The sequence below is a fragment of the Dipodomys spectabilis genome, unplaced genomic scaffold (assembly GCF_019054845.1).
Source record: "Dipodomys spectabilis isolate Male_0828 unplaced genomic scaffold, ASM1905484v1 ptg000076l, whole genome shotgun sequence".
Taxonomy (NCBI): Eukaryota; Metazoa; Chordata; class Mammalia; order Rodentia; family Heteromyidae; genus Dipodomys; species Dipodomys spectabilis.
Window position 1 is genome coordinate 6,419,987 of NW_024870753.1, and position 17,313 is coordinate 6,437,299.

At 41.4% G+C, this 17,313-nt stretch overlaps 1 protein-coding gene across 1 annotated transcript in view; it reads left to right on the forward strand.

Moving 5' to 3' along the window:
* Positions 1–17,313, forward strand: part of Ube4a (ubiquitination factor E4A) — a 35,365-nt gene that overhangs the window by 5,305 nt on the left and 12,747 nt on the right. Inside the window, exons 2-12 of the mRNA XM_042682897.1 lie at positions 89–250; positions 3,370–3,543; positions 4,437–4,549; positions 6,616–6,768; positions 7,968–8,127; positions 8,664–8,866; positions 9,092–9,283; positions 10,430–10,763; positions 12,221–12,341; positions 14,527–14,831; positions 16,366–16,498. Of these exons, the coding sequence (XP_042538831.1) occupies positions 130–250; positions 3,370–3,543; positions 4,437–4,549; positions 6,616–6,768; positions 7,968–8,127; positions 8,664–8,866; positions 9,092–9,283; positions 10,430–10,763; positions 12,221–12,341; positions 14,527–14,831; positions 16,366–16,498 (2,009 nt within the window). The 5' untranslated portion in view covers positions 89–129. The remainder of the gene's footprint in view (positions 1–88; positions 251–3,369; positions 3,544–4,436; positions 4,550–6,615; positions 6,769–7,967; positions 8,128–8,663; positions 8,867–9,091; positions 9,284–10,429; positions 10,764–12,220; positions 12,342–14,526; positions 14,832–16,365; positions 16,499–17,313) is intronic.

Consider the following 17,313-nt stretch of genomic DNA (forward strand, 5'->3'; position numbering starts at 1 on the left):
TGCATTATATTGGGAAAAGAAACTGCCTCACATATAATCAGAATTATATTGCCTACCTTTTTGACTCTAATGCCTGTGATTTGCATAGCCCCTCCCCTTAGGTCTGGATGGAGGATATCTTAAAGTGAAATGACAGACCAGGAGAATAACAACAACATCTCAAGTAATCCCTTTGCTGCTCTTTTTGGCTCCCTGGCCGATGCCAAGCAGTTTGCCGCAATCCAAAAAGAGCAGCTGAAGCAGCAATCTGGTAAGTGGAAGAGCCAATAGTAGCAGATGACATGACCTAGAATGGAGACTCCCCAAATTAAATATTCTTAAGAACTTAATTGCAATTGGAATTTTAAGTTTTGGGCAGTTTGACTTGTTTGTTTGTTTTCTGTCTGCTTGTTCAGGGCAGAAGTTGGTTTACTTTTGGCTTTTATTGTTAGATTTGTTTGGGGGCCTTTTCCTCTTCTGTCCTCCCTTTTGCACAGAAAGAGACCAGATAACAGGTGGTTCCCTAGAAACAGATGCCAGTTGTACAAAGCTGTCAATCACTTAGTATTTTTTTCCCCCAATCCTGGGGCTTGAACTTGGAGCCTGGCACTGTCCCTGAGCCTCTTTGTGTTCAAGGAGAGTGCTCTATCATTTGAGCCACAGCACAACTTCCAGCTTTTTGTGAATAGTTTATTGGAGATAAGAGTCTCACAGACTTTCCCTGCCCAGGTTGCTTTGACCATGATCCTCAGATCTCAGCCTTCTGAGTAGTTAGGATTACAGGCATGAGCTACCAGTACCTGGCTTCACTTAGTGATTTTTTTTTTTGGGGGGGGGGGGGAGGAGGGGTCCGGTCGTGGGGCCTGAACTCTGGGCCTGGGCGCTGTCCCTCAGCTCTTCAACTCAAGAATAGCACTCTACCACTTGAGCCACAGCCCCACTTCCAGCTTTTTTCTTTTTGCTTATGTGGTGCTGAGGAATCAAACCCAGGGCCTCAGGCATGCAAGGCAAGCGCTCTACCACTGAGCCACCTTCCCAGCCCTCACTTAGTGATTTTTAAGTTAATTATCTTGTTAACATCGGTGAGTATAGCTGTGAAAAACATTCTGCATGCAGTTGTAGAAAGCAGAAGTCAAAGGAACAACGATGAAAGCTTTGCTTTCTGACAAAAGAGATTTATTCCTAAGCATAGCATTTCAGAGGTCCTCTTAGAGGAAGTGTTTATTTCATTTTGCTGCATTCCCTCTTGTAGCTTACTGCTGCTAGAACTGACTTCTAAGATCCTAATGCGTAGCTTTAATATGAAAAGGAAAACTTCTCTCGATAACTAATTGTCATCTGGGATCACATTTAAGATCAAATCCACCTTCCTCTTAACAAGTCACAAACTAAAAGAATTAGGCTGATGGTTGTCATACATATTAATCCTGAGGACATTCACAATCATTCAGACTAGAAATTGATCCCTTTTTCCAGTTTCCAAAAGGAATAATTATGGGTTGTAGTTGTGGTGGTTTTTTTTTTTAAGTGAAATATTTGGATTTTTTTCCTTTATTTCTGAGAAACATTTAGAGGCACAGTTCAGCTGTAGTCTTGCTTTGTGGTTAGAATTCAATAAAAAAGGAGGTAAAGTCAAGGTAAACCCATGGTAGAGAGAATGACAGATGAAGCCAGAGGAAAATAAATGCAGTGCTGACCCTGTCCCTGGCTGTGAGCTTACAGAAGGCTGGTCAAGTTGAGTGTATTGCAAGCACCAGCAGTGGGAACAAGGCACATGTCTTCCTGTTACTATTTTGGCAGCTCACTCATCATCTTTGGTTGTTTACTCTGTTTATCATGCCACCAGATCCAGCCTGTTTGCCACCAGCTGTTAATACTTTGCCATGACCTTTGCCTCCCATACTGAGCTTCGTTTTACTAAACCCACCACACCAAAGCCACTCTTACTTCTGGGAGTTTTGCCTGGACTTTCAGAATAACCATTCTGTCACCAGAGTGGTCAAAAAGGCACATAGAAATTCACATTTGGCTTCTAGTAAACAGAACAACTTTTACAGTCACAACATTTTGAGAGACAATGAAGATTCAATTAATAAAAAAAGTAAACTAGGGAAGAAAAAAAAGGAACAAAAGATGTGACAAACAACTTAAACCTAGTCTCACTAATCATAGAGAATTGTTCCTTCAAACACTAGTTAGATCATTTCTTATCTATGAGCTTTATAAGATTCATGGGGAGGCACATAAGTCAGAGAATTTCTAAGGGCAACTTGGTAGTATATATTAATGTTCTAAATATTTGAGCTCTTTCAGCCAGCAATTTCTGCTTCCCTGAATTTATCCTTCAGAAATAGTCACATAAGTGGGAAAAGCAAACAATGAGATCAGTTAAAATAGTCTTTTTTCTTTTTTTTTTTGGTTGGTCGTGGGGCTTGAACTCTGGGCTTGGGCACTGTCCCTCAGCTCTTCAGCTCAAGGCTAGCACTCTACCACTTGAGCTACAGTGCCACTTCCAGTTTTCTGGTGGTTTATTGGAGATAAGAGTTTCACGGGGGCTGGAAAGGTGGCTCAGTGGTAGAGCGCTTGCCTTGCATGCCTGAGACCCTGGGTTTGATTCCTCAGCACCACATAAAAAAAAAGCCAGAAGTGGTGCTGTGGCTCAAGTGGTAGAGTGCTATTCTTGAGTTGAAGAGCTGAGGGACAGCGCCCAGGCCCAGAGTTCAGGCCCCACGACCGGACCCAAAAAAAAAAAAAAAAAAGTTTCACGGACTTTCCTGCCCGGGCTGGCTTTGAACCACGATCCTCAGATCTCAGCCTCCTGAGTAGCTAGGATTACAGGCATGAGCCACTGGTGCCCGGCTTAAAATTGTCTTAAAGGTAGAGGAGGAGGGCATGAGGAAGAGTAGAGAGGGTGAAGTTGAAGGAGTACATTGTATGCATATATATAAATATGATACTATGGAAACCCCCTTGTACAGCTAATATATGCTAATAAAGTATTTTCAATATTTATACAAGTGAACAAAGAGTTACATCCAATATATTATTATATAAATCATTAAAAAACTGAAAAATCCTAGTGTTGATCAGTTAATAACAAACATGGAATTTAAGTAGCTACTTAAATCACACAGTATATGCAAAAAATCCAACACAAAATTGAACTACTTCAGCATAGGGATGGAAATGGGGAAATAAGAAAGATTAATGAGGGTGTGGTAAAGTTATAGCCAGGGATTTCAGAATCCTATATTTGATTTACCTGACCATTAATTAGATTAGTTTGTTTTACATGGAAACTTATTCTCAGCATTTGTCATTGTGGTCAGTACACTTGATTCTCTCTACAAGAAGGAAATGTAATGTCTAATAGCTTACCTTTTCTGACAGATGAACTCCCAGCTAGCCCAGATGACTCGGATAATAGTGTGTCAGAGAGCCTGGATGAATTTGATTACTCTGTGGCTGAGATCAGCCGCTCGTTCCGATCACATCAAGAAATATGTGAGCAACTCAACATCAATCACATGATCCAGAGGATCTTCCTCATTACTCTGGACAACAGTGAGTCATAGGCGTATAGCCAATCTATTGATTATTCTACTCTTCTGCTTGGACTTGGGTTTGAACTTAGTCTAGAGACTCTTGGCACTTAGAAACCTGTTGCATCCAATAGTGAAACAAATCTAGTCCACTGAACTCCCGGGAACACAGGGTCTGTATTTCAGTAAAGCTCTTAGTATGACCTGAAAATAGATCTAAAACTCTAGTCATGTTTGATACCCACTGGCCCTATAAATGACTGACTTTTACTACTTAAAAACAAAGTGAAAACAATAGCCAAACCCATTTTCTTCTTAGAGTAGAGCCTGAAGAGCTATCAGTGTGTTTTTCTTCTGGGCCATGTCATATAAACCCCCAAATTAGTACTGATCTCTACAGTTTACTTAAAAAAAAAAAACAAAAAACAACAACCCTGGGGTTTGAACTTAGGTACTCTATCATTTGAGCATGCCCACCCCTTTTGCTTTTAGTTACTTTTCAGCTTTTTGCCCTTGCCAGCCTTGGGCCACAGTCCTCCATTTATGTCTCCTTCATAGCTGGGAATAGGTGTACACTATCACACCCAAATCATGGGAGTTACTCTTCAAATGTCATGAATGACCATAACAAAACCTGTGTTTTTAAGTTGGGTGTTGGGGCTATATGCTGCTTTGTGAATCAAGGTCCCTGTAATCATACCTGAGCCAAGAGAAATTCTGTCAAGATCAGTTGTCTAGACTTGGGTACAGTTGTGACCATTTATAGTCACAGCTACTGGGAAGACTAAGGATCACTTGAGCTTTAAGGAGCTCAAGGCCATCCTAGACAACAAAGCAAGGCTTTGTATCTAAAACAAGACCTGCACAAGACCAGGAGCATCATCCTTAACCTGTCAGATTAAAACTGTTTCCCAGGTGATCCAAGCTTGAAAAGTGGCAATGGGATCCCCAGCCGTTGTGTGTATTTGGAAGAAATGGCGCTGGAGCTGGAAGATCAAGACTGGCTTGATATGAGCAATATTGAGCAGGTACCATTCTTATATTTCTATCATGTCCTCAGTAAAAACGAGCCATGCAGCTGAATCCTCTTCACTGCCCTCCAACCATGATCTCAATTACCCTCATCTCTACCATCATTTACAGTGATCCTCTCTTACAGTCTCCTTGTCTACTCTGGCCATATGTCCAAATCTACCTGTTATTTAAGAACCATTTAAAAGGCCATCAAAGCTTGCCAGATAAAAATTATTGCTCTTTCCTCCAAGTGTCTCACTATCGTGATTGATCTCTTATAGGAATCAACACTTTCTATCTCATGTCATGGCCTTTCTACGCATCTCTCTTATCTCTCCCTACTAAGCTCTTAAATTCTTTAGGAGTACTGCCATTTTTGTTGTTGTTGCTTATATACTTTCAGAAATCAAAACAGGCCTGGCACTGGTGGCTCAGGCCTGCAATCTTAGCTAGCAGGGAGGCTGAGATCTGAAGATCATGATTCAAAGCCATCGGGACAGGAAATGCCATGAGACTCTTATCTCCAATTAACCACCTGAAAACTGCAAGTGACACTGTGGCTCAAAGTGGTAGAGCAGAAAAGCTCAGGGACTGTACCTGAGTTCAAGCTCCTCACCCAAAAAGAAAGGAAGGAAGGAAGAAGGGGAGAGAAAAGAAATCAAATCAAAACAATACTGTATTAGTCAAAAGTTTGTTTTGTCCCCAGTGTCCATGATACATTGGCCCCATTGTTTTGGACTGTGGAAAGATAATACATCATAATGGGAGAATGTAGTAAAGTAAATCACTTATATTACTAGGCAAGGAAGACCACAGTCCTTTCAAGGGATCACCTCTGATGACTTAAGGACCTTCCAGAAAGGAGGAGTTGGGGAAGTGGGGAGGGAAGGGATGGTAGGGGAAAAACAAAGGTGGGGTTAACAATGCTCAGTAAGAAATATACTCATTACCTTATTCATGTAACTGTAACTCCTCTGTACAGTGTCTTTACAATAAAAAAATATATCTATTAGGGCTAGGAATGAGGCTTAGTGGTAGAGCGCTTGCCTTTTATGCATGAAGCCCTGGGCTCAATTTCTCAGTACCACATAAACAGAAACAGCTGGAAGTGGCACTGTGGCTCAATGGTAGAGTGCTAGCCTTGAGCAAAAGAAGCTCAGGGAGAGTGTCCAAGTGCTGAGTTCAAGCCCCAGGACTGGCAAAAAAAAAAAAAAAAAAAAGGACCTTCCACCAGGCCCAGGTCTTGATTTCCACCACTTTCCAATCGCACCACACTGGCCTTTGGAGGACATTGCACTGCACTCTTCAGACACCTGGTACACACTACAGGAATGAAAGTTGATAGGTTTAGAGTAGGCAGAAACAGGAAGATTGCTAGTTCAAAGCCAGCTTAGGCAAAGTTAACAAAGTCCTATCTCAAAAACAAAATAAAGGATTGGCTCAAGTGATATGAGTGCTGTCTACCTTTGCAAGGCCCTGGGTTCAATCAGTATTATAGGCGAAGAAAATAGCAGGAAAGATACTTGACAACTTGGGAGTTTAACTTTACACATGTAACAAAGCTTTTATAAACCCAATAATCACACAAAATAATAAATTTCATACATAAACCACTGATTCTCAGTGCCAGTCAAGTAATCTTTTAATGCCTACTCTGTGGTGAGGCTATACCACACAGTTTTTGGTTTGGTTTGGTTTGGTCATAGGGCTTGAACTCAGGGCCTGGGTGCTGTACCTGACTTCTTTTGCTCAAGGCAAGCGCTCTGCCACTTTGAGCCATACCTCCACTTCGAGTTTTCTGGTGGTTAATTGGAGATGAGTCTCATGGACTTCACTGTCCCAGCTGGCTTTGAACCACAATCCTCAGATCTCAGACTTCTGAGTAGCTAGGATTATAGGAGTGAGCCACCAGTGCCCAATGCACAATTTTCTTTATAAAGTTATTTTCTAATATTTTTCCCTTCCCTGTAAACCAAGTCTATGATTCTTAGAATAACCCATATCAAAATTACTTTTTACCTCTTAGTTCTAAAGGTTAATTTTGCAATAGTATAGTGTTTTTATTTCTTTTTCTTAATAGGCCATCTTTGCCCGGTTATTACTTCAAGATCCAGGAAACCACTTGATTAACATGACTTCTTCTACAACATTAAATCTCTCTGCTGATCGAGATGCAGGGGAAAGGCACATCTTTCGTTACCTTTACTCCTGCTTCCAAAGAGCTAAGGAAGAGGTAAAGGAATAATCCCTATTAAATACTATATTGTCCCTTGGATTGGCATGTAACTGAATTGGATCACTGTATGTGTATGTGATATTATATACATTTATCCTCCTCACAGTGTGGAACTGGGTATTAGAGGCACTCTAAACTGATTTCTAAAGATGTGGTCCTATTTCTGTGGCTTGGAGTCCATCTCAGCTAACCTCCTGCCTCCTACTCATATTCTTTTTCTATCCTCCCTCTCCCTCTCCTGCCAGTCCTGGGGCTTGAACTCAGCACTTTGGCACTGTCCCTGTGCTACTTTTGCTCAAGGCTACTATTCTACCACTTGAGCCACAGTGCCACTTCCGGCTTTTTCTGTCTATGTAGTACTGAGGAATTAAACCCAGGGCTTCATGCATGCTAGGCAAGCTCTCTACTTCTAAGCCACAATCCCAGCCCCTCCTAATCTCTCCTTAAACCACTTTAGAAATCACCCCATTAAGCTGGGCTGGTGGCTCTCACCTGTAATCCTAGCTACTCAGGAGATCGAGACCTAAGGGTTGCATTTCAAAGCTAGTCTGGGCAGAACAGTCTGTGAGACTCTTATCTCCAATTAGCCACCCCCAAAACAGAAATGGAGCTGTGGCTCAGAGTGGTAGAGCACTGTCCTTGAGCACAAAAGCTCAGGGACAGCATCCAGGCTTGGGTTGAAGCCCCAGGACCGATTTAAAAAAAAACACTTATTTTTAAAATATAACTTTAATTTTTTTTGTTTTTGTTTTTGTTTTTTTGGTCAGATATGGGGCTTGAACTCTGGGCCTGGGCACTGTTCCTCAGCTCTTCATCTCAAGGCTAGCACTCTACCACTTGAGCCACAGCACCACTTGCAGCTTTTTCTGTTTATGTGGTGCTGAGGAATCAAACCCAGGGCCTCATGCCTGCATGTCAAGCACTCTACCACTGAGCCACCTTCCCAGCCCTAAAATATTTTTAAAAGATCTGAGTAAACCATTTACACTACAAGTATAGAGTAGGCTAAGCTTGGGACTTCCAGTCTAGAATTTCAACAAGTGATTTCTTAAGCCAAAGAATGAATCTGTTGTAAATTTTCAAGCATCTGCAAGAAAGCAGTATTGTTTTGGGACATCTTGTCTTTCCCATTGTTGTGTCGACCCTTGTTCTGGTCCTAGAAGCTGTACTCTTCCCTGTCTTCATGTTGTTTGCAGATTACCAAAGTTCCAGAGAATCTGTTGCCCTTTGCAGTGCAGTGTAGGAACCTCACTGTGTCTAATACCCGAACGGTTCTTCTCACCCCAGAGATCTATGTTGACCAAAACATCCATGAGCAACTGATAGATTTGATGTTAGAAGCCATCCAAGGAGCCCGTGAGTACATAAGATCTTTCCAAATTTCAAATTCCTGTTCATTTCATTAGAAAGTTTCAGAGCCATTATGGTTATGGTATAAATAAAGGAGGACAGCTCACATATCTTATCTTTGACTTAAATACCAAAAATAGGAAGAATAGAGCCAGTAAATGGTGCTAGGGCTGTAACTCACTGGTAGTGCACTTTCCTGGGATGCACAGGGTCCTGGCTTTGGTCACCAGCACCTCAAGAAGAGAGGGTGGGGGGAGAAAGTGTGCTAATGTATAAAAATATTCCAGTGGCCTCTTTTTTTTCTTTTTTTCTTTTTTTTCTTTGGTCAGTCAGTCGTGGGGCCTGAGTTCTGGACCTGGGAGCTGTCCCTCAGCTCTAGCTAAAGGCTAGTGCTCTACCACTTGAGTGTCAGCCCCACTTCCGGCCTTTTCTGTTTATGTGATGCTGAGGAATCGAACCCAGGGCCTCATGCATGCAAGGCAAGCTCTCTACCACTGAGCCACCTTCCCAGCCCCTCCTTTCTCTCTTTTGTCTTGGGTTAGATTTTGAAGATGTAACTGAATTTCTAGAAGAGGTCATTGAAGCATTGCTGTTGGATGAGGAAGTTCGAACATTTCCTGAAGTTATGATTCCAGTGTTCGATGTTTTATTGAACCGGATAAAAGATCTGGAGCTCTGCCAGATCCTCTTGTATGCATATCTGGATATTCTTCTGTATTTCACTAGGCAAAAGGATATGGCTAAGGTAAGTCTGAAAGTAGTCTATGTTCATTGAACTTGTGACTTAACATTTCATACTTCTGTGCTCCCAGGGCTCAATATCATTACCTACAAAACAAGAGAAAGATGGATTGGTTGTTTTTTATATATACATATACATATATATTTACTGAATTCTTGGAGGCCTTGCATCCCTTGCACTTTTATCTTGCCATACAGATGATTAAGAGGAACTTGTCTTGTCTTACAGGTTTTTGTAGAATACATTCAGCCCAAGGACCTTAACAATGGGCAGATGTATCAGAAGACCTTGCTGGGAGTCATTCTCAGTATCTCCTGCTTGTTAAAGACTCCGGGTGTGGTAGAAAATCATGGCTACTTCCTGAACCCATCTCGTTCCAGTCCTCAGGAGATCAAAGTGCAGGAGGCCAACATCCATCAGGTGGAACTGTTTCCTAGGGTATCCTAGTCCCAGATTGTAGGTTAAGTCATTTCCTCATGAACCATGTCCAGTTTAGGTTATCTAAGCCTCTTTTGGAAAGCAGATTGGTCTTGTTGGCTTTTGCTGTACCAATATAAGGAAAGGCCCTCTTGTAGCATTTGGTAGGAGTACAGGGGAATTTGCCCTGGGGTGAAAGCAGGCTATTGCAACTCTTGTCTTGCTCTCTGCGGTAGTACTGCTACATCCGCTCAACCCCCACATTTCTTACCAAACCATTCTTATCACTTAGCTCCTAAAATTGTTTGACTGAGCTTATGAACCTTTTTTTAATCTTCTTCTATCTTCCCACCAACTATGCCCTTTTTGCTTGGACCTTTTAACAAAATTTTAATAGAGGCAGACCACCATGAGGCATCTAAGTGGGTGAACTGGGGACATTTTAAGTATCTCATTCACTATTTAATTATCACAACTCTGTCAAGCAGGTGTTGACAAACCATAGCAGTAGCCAAATCCAGCCTGCCACCTGTTTTTGTAAATAAAGTTTTATGGGGCTGGGAAGGTGACTCAGTGGTAGAGTGCTTGCCTTGCATGCATGAGGCCCTGGGTTCGATTCCTCAGCACCACATAAGCAAAAAGAAAAAAGCCAGAAGTGGTGCTGTGGCTCAAGTGGTAGAGCGCTAACCTTGAGGTGAAGAGCTGAGGGACAGCACCCAGGCCCAGAGTTCAGGCCCCACGACCAGACCCCCCCCCCCCCCAAAAAAAAAAAAAAAAAGTTTTATTGAACAGCCATGTCCATATTGCGTATGGCTTGATTTCATGCTATAACAGTAAAGTTGGATAATTGCTGCCAAGACCATATAACAAGCAGAGCCAGAAATATTTATTATCTAATGCTTGACAAAAAAAGCTAATGACCCCCTGTTGTCTTCAGTTTAACAGTAGCTTAAAAAAATTCCTAAGAGCCCATACCTTTTTTTTTTTTAATCCAGTCTGGGGGATGAGGCACAAAGAGAATGAGGGGAAAGATTAGAATTAGCATACTTTTAGAAACTGCCAACTGGTAAAGTTTGAACATCAAAAAAAAAAAAAATACTAGGATTGTGAAACTGGAATGTTCTGTGGTTGTGTTTTCTGGTTAAACAGTTCATGGCTCAGTTCCATGAAAAGATCTACCAGATGCTGAAGAACTTACTCCAGCTCTCTCCAGAAACCAAGCACTGTATCTTATCCTGGCTTGGGAACTGTTTGCATGCAAATGCAGGCCGCACCAAGATTTGGGCCAATCAGATGCCAGAAATCTTCTTCCAAATGTATGCCTCGGATGCCTTCTTTCTGAATCTGGGTGCTGCTCTTCTGAAGCTATGCCAGCCATTTTGCAAACCCAGATCCTCCCGGCTCCTCACCTTTAATCCCACTTACTGTGCCCTGAAGGAGTTGAATGATGAAGAACGAAAAACTAAAAATGTACACATGAGAGGTAGGGTGGGGAGAAACTGGGCTTCTCAAAGTGTGTGTGTGTGTGTGTGTGTGTGTGTGTGTGTGTGTGTGTAAAAAACTAAAGATGTACACATGAGAGATAAGGGGGAACTGGGCTCCTCAAAGTGTGTCTGTGTCTCTTTAAGACAGTTTTGTTTTGCCAGTACTGGGTTTGAACTCAGAGCTACCCCCTACCCCCACTTGCTTGGCTTGCTTGCTCATAGCCACACTTCCAACCTGGCTGGTTATTTTGAAGATGGTTCCTTGGGACCTCTTTTGCCCAGGCTGGCTTCAAATCTGAGTCTCTGGATTACCTTCATGAGTAGCTTGGATTACAGGCATAAGCTACTAGCACTAGCAAAGACAGATTTCAAGTGTTATGCTCTAGTGAGACTTCTCTGGATTTGGCAGCTTGAGCATTCATTCACAGATCTTAAAAAACGAGACTCTAGAAGAAGGCAAATATGTTAACAGATAGTTATAATTCGCCTTCTTGCTAAGCTGTAGGAGCACAGAGCCAGAAGTGCATAATCAACTCCTGAGAAGCTGGAGGTTGTCACAGCTAAATCTTGAAAGACAAGTTAGGTTTTACCAGGCAAAAGAGCAAGAGACTCTCTTTATGCAAAGGGAAAAACAAGTGTAAGAAACGCAGATCTGGAAAGTGTTGACTGATGAATAAGGAGCAATTCAGTGTGGCTAGAATGAGAGGGAAATGAGGAATTAGTGGTGAATAGTAAGGAGGAAATGGGTCTGGAGAGGAAGAAGATTGGGACCAGACTGGAAAAAACTTAAACAGTATACAGAAGTGAAAAGAAAAATGACTTAATGTTTCTACCACTCAGCATGAATTGCTTCCTAATTTTGATGTATCACTTCTACTTTATGACTCTGGTAATTATAAAAGTGATGCGTACCCAGGCACAGGTGGCTCACACTATAATCGTGGCTACTCGGAAGACTGAGATCTGAGGATGTCAGTTCCAAGCCAGCCCATTCAAGAAAGTCCATAACCACCAAAAAGCCAGAGGTGAAGCTGTGGCTCAAGTGGTGAAGTGCTAACCTTAAGCAAAAAAGCTGAGGGACAGCACCCAGGCCCTGAGTCCAAGCCCTAGGACTGGCACACAAAAATAAAAGTGATACCTGCTCTAAAGCAAATAAGTACAGAAAAGTTCAAAATATATATACGTGGTCCATTGCCTATCAATGAGAAAAATCTATTCCTTTTAAGTTTTGGTGATTGCATCAGTTAAACAAAGGGGTCTTAACTATTTCTGTAGACAACAAGAAGCCAAAAAAAGTAATTAGGTAAGGAAGTAATGTGACAAGATTTATTTTGAAAACAATAAGATAAGATTTATTTTGATAGCAATATAGAAGCTGAATAAAAGTAAGGGGAGTTTGGAGACCAAGGTAGATGTCTATGGCTACCCATTCACCATTCCTTTTAACTTGTTTCAGGCTTGGATAAAGAAACCTGTTTGATCCCAGCTGTACAGGAGCCAAATTTTCCACAGAGCTACAACCTTGTAACAGAGAACCTTGCCCTGACAGAGTACACCTTGTATTTGGGATTTCACAGGTAACTCTTTTGCTATCATTGGAAAAGAAATATTTAGTTGTATTGACAACCAGATTGAAAGTGAGCCTTAGAGACTTACTCTAAAGACTTAAACTGCAGTCTAGTGGGGAGGGGACAATCAGGCATTTATTTCTTCATGTTTATGTGAATCAAATGAAGGATATGCTAATATTTTCTCGACATTATAGAAATCATTAAATCATCTTCTGTTTTCATCTAGGAAAATTCAGTTATTTTCCTTTTATAGTTCACTTCCTGCTCATATTTTTATTTTCTACTCATAATTTTTTAAACTTAAGTTTTAGTTGGGCACTGGTGGCTCACACCTGCTCAAGAGACTGAGATCTGAGGAACAAGGCTTAAAGCTATCCAGGCAGAAAAGTTTTTTGGTTTTGTCAGTTGTGGGGCTTGAACTCTGGGCCTGGGTGCTATCTCTAAGCTCTTCAACTCAGGGCTAGTACTCTACCACTTGGGCCACAGCAACATTTCTGGTTTTCTGGTGGTTCATTGTAGGTAAGAGTCTCTAGGACTTTCCTGCCCAGACTGATTTTGAATGGTGATCCTCAGATCTCAGCCTCCTGAGTAGCTAGGATTATAGGCGTGAGCCACTGGCCCCCGGCTCAGAAAAGTTTTATGAGGCTCTTATCTCCAATTAACCACCAAAAAGATGGAAGTAGAAGCGAGGTGCCAGTGGCTTATGCCAATAATCTTAGCTACTGAGAAGGCTGAGATCTGAGAATCTCAGTTTCATGACAGCCCAGGCAGGAAAGTTTGTGAGACACTTATCTCCAATTAATAACCAGAAAACTAGAAGTGGAGCTATGGTTCAGAGTGGTAGAGCACTATCCTTGAGCATAAAAGTTCAGGGATAGGGCCCAGGCTCTTGAGTTCAAGCCCCACAACCAACCAAAAAAAAAAAGGAAGCAGAATTGTAGCTCAAGTGGTAGAGCACTAGCCTTGAGTGGAAAAGCTCATAGACAGCACCTAGGCCCTGAGTTCAAGGCCCAGGACTTAAAAAAAAAAAGGTTCTGCTTTGTAGTAAAAGACAAAATTGTCAAACATTAAGACAGTTTTGATATAAGATTTCAATGAGACCAGTACAAACACACTCTGAAGATCTGTGTACCTACCAGAAAAAGGACTACAAGGTGTGAAGATTTCAGAACTAGTAGGTTGAGTTCCTGGCCAGCCACATGTCATCTTACAATTTTTGATTTCCTTTTACTTTGCTGCTTATGATTACCAGTATAAATAAGGAGAAATAAATAGGAATTCAGTCATAGTTCAGGTCCATGGAAAGAGTTTTTCAGCACCTTGTTAAGGTTTTGTTTTGTTTTATTTTTTGTCTTTTCAGAATACTTAACACAGCATTTTCCCTCCAAACTTGCTCAAACAGTAAATTACTGAAAAACTTGTCTTTATTAGTTTTTAAATGACATGATTAACATTGTGAGACAGTAGATAGATGTTCAGCATATCTTTTAATCTGTTTAACAATCTAGATTCAGACACAAAAATGATTGTTATCTAGTTCCCTGATATGTTACCCTCAACATTAACTGTGAGATTTTAACTGAGTGATTTTGGACATGTAGATTCAGTTATCCATAGCTTTGAATTCTTCTGGTTAAGATTATTTGGACAAACTATTGTGAAGAATAATTTCATTTTATATTGCACAGTAGAGACCTGGAAGTTGGTCTTAGATCACATCCCAGGTGGTAACTAGCTGATACGTGGTCATTACTAATCTGGAGTCCTTTTATTTGCTTGGTTTTCTCCTAATTTGCAAACCATCCCTATTACCCCTTCAACACAGGACCATCACACTGTGGCCTACTTTGTACTGGGCTTCTTGCACTTTGCTTAATACTTGCATATTTTACGTAACATCCAATGCTATACCCTGCTAAACCAAGCTACTGCTCTTTGCATTGGCACTGAAGACTGCTATTTATGATTAGCTTCTTTGTGTTGAATGCTTGGTAACATTTTCCATTGCTGTTGACCTTCCTTGTCAGAAACTATTGGAATACTTTCTGTGTTATTGTACCTGCAACTCCCTACATCCTTGAAGAGAATCCCAAAAGAAAGAAATGAGGATATGTTTTGCTGAAGTAGTTTATATTAGACTGTCCTCAAATGAGCCTCCCTGACCCAGTCTCTTTTGCTTCCTTGGGGGCAGGTTGCATGATCAGATGGTGAAAATCAACCAAAATCTGCATCGGCTGCAAGTAGCCTGGCGGGATGCTCAGCAGAGTTCTAGCCCTGCTGCTGATAGTCTCCGGGAGCAGTTTGAACGACTGATGACCATCTATCTTTCTACCAAGACGGCGATGACTGAGCCACAGATGCTACAAAACTGCCTAAATTTGCAGGTGTCTATGGCTGTTCTCCTGGTTCAGCTAGCCATAGGCAATGAGGGCTCACAGCCAATAGAACTAACTTTTCCTTTGCCAGATGGCTACAGTGCTTTGGCTTATGTGCCAGGTAAGTAGGCTCTCCAATGGGAACTTCCTATTTATAGCCATCTAAGTTTAACTGGGTCACCTTGGAAGTGTAATTCTCAAAATACTCTTCCTTCACTATCCTTCCATTGTTTTTGGAGAAACAAATCAAACTCATAAATAATATAGTATTTACTAATCAAAGTATGAGGCCACACGAGGCCTTGGACTTGTTTCCTCAGTGCTGTGCATATCAAAAGATGCAGAACAGGCAGAGTTTTCATGAGCTGTTCTCTTATTGATATTGTTTGTCATTCAAATTACAGATTTGTCTGTCTAACTTTCTCTAAGCTTTTTTAAAGGAAAGATTGTCTCCTATCAGTTAACCCTTCTAAAAGGAAGATTGTATGTGTATGTAGTGAGGGATTAGCAGATACTATGCATCAAATCAGGCAAAATGTTCTTGCTATTTGCTATGTTTGCTACATATTGCTCTATAACAAATCATCTAACACATAGCAGCTTAAAACAAACATTGTCTCACAGTTTCCATGGGTCAGGAGCACTTGCTAGTGGTTTTACCTTATCAGGTTGCAGCCAGGCTATCAATCAAGGATATAGGAATCTGAGGATTCAACTAAGGCTGGAGGATCCAATTGCAAAGCCAGTCATGTGGATGTGGTCAGACCTCAGTTGTTTGCACAAAGGGCTAGCACCCTCTTTTCTAGGCCACAGTCATCTCCTTAGTACCACTCATGAGATGGCACCTGGCTTCTCTCAGTACAAATCATCAAAATGGAAGCGGGAAGCTTTTATTACCACATCTTTGAAATGACATGTCATCACTTACACTGTATACTTCAGGATGACTTCTTTTACCCTAGAAAGATGTAGGAAGAACCAGGCATGGTAGTATACACCTATAATCCCAGCACTCAGAAGGTGGAGGCAGGAGGATCGAAAGTTGGAGGCCAGCTTAAACTATGTAAATTTAAGCCATTCTGAGCTACACAGCAAAACCCTGTCTCAAAAAAAGAAAGCAAGCAGGGGCTAGGAATGTGACTTAGTGGTAGAGTGCTTGCCTAGCATGCATGAAGCCCTGGGTTCAATTCTTCAGTACCACAGAAAAAGCTGGAAGTGGTGCTATGGCTCAAGTGGTAGAGTGCTAGCCTTGAGCAACAACAAGCTCAGAGACAGTGCTCAGGCCCTAAGTTCAAGCCCCAGGACTAGCCAAAAAAGAGAAAGAAAGAAAGAAGGGAAGGAGGAAGAAGGAAAGTGTAGGCTGGCCACCATAAGCTTCTAATGTAAAACTCCTGATCTATAACTCTTCAGATACTTAAAGGACTGCTTAAATTATGGTTAGCCTTGAGTTAGGAAAATATGTAAGTGGTGTGTTAACAATAGTTTGGGTCATTCCTGTTCATATATTTACTTGATATACCTATAAAGGAGATTCTACATTTATTTACTTATCCGTAGGTTAAGACCTTTAAATTTTTTAAAACTTCATCAAGTAGGGAGAACAGGAGAAACAGAAATATTTAGTACCAGTGGACAGTGAATATTTTCCTTTTCAGAGTTTTTTGCAGATAACCTGGGTGATTTCCTCATTTTTCTCCGTCGCTTTGCTGATGACATCTTGGAGACATCTGCGGACTCCCTGGAGCATGTCCTCCACTTCATCACCATTTTCACTGGAAGCATAGAAAGGTGAGGTGCTGAAAGCGTGAGTCACGGTTAGGAGCAGCAGAACATTCAAAAGACTACTAAACCAAGAAATAAACAAGCCTGAATCATAAGGGGTTGCTTTTCAGAAGTTACATTAATGTTAATTAATCACTTGACCATCCCAATGGGCAGTCAAAAATCCCATTGTGGAGAGGCATAATAAGCAAAGGACTTTGCCCACAGAGAATTTGAACCTGCACATCAGATACCTTCATGGGAATTACACTGCTAGTCCCTGGTTAAAATAGCTACCACATTGCCAGAAATCTTACCAGTGGCATGCTGGTGCTAATGCTCTCCGATTAATTGTATGACGCCAGAGCTTGCTCTTGCTGGTCTGAAGTGTTTGAGCAGTTAACTTAGGTCAGTGTAACTTCGAATCTTAAGTCTCTTAACTCATAGCTTCTAGACCTTTTTCGCAAAGAATATATATTATGGCTTTTAGAATTGCTTCCCTAGCTTTTTTGGTGCATAGACCAAAGGAAACAGACTCTTTTTTTGTCTGTCGTAGGGCTTGAACTCTGGGCCTGGGCGCTGTCCCTTAGCTCTTCAGCTCAAGGCTAGTGCTCTACCACTTGAGCCACACTGCCACTTCCGGCTTTTTTTTTTTTAAAGTTCACATTTGCTGCACAATAAAGAGAATGAGCCAGGTCTTGGTGACTCATGACTATAATCCTAGCTACTCAGGAGACGGAGATCTAAGACTTGCCATTCAAAGTCAGTCTGGGCAGAATAGAGAAACTTTTTTTCTCCTTTTTTTCTTTTTGGCAGTTGTGGGGCTTGAACTCAGGCCTGGG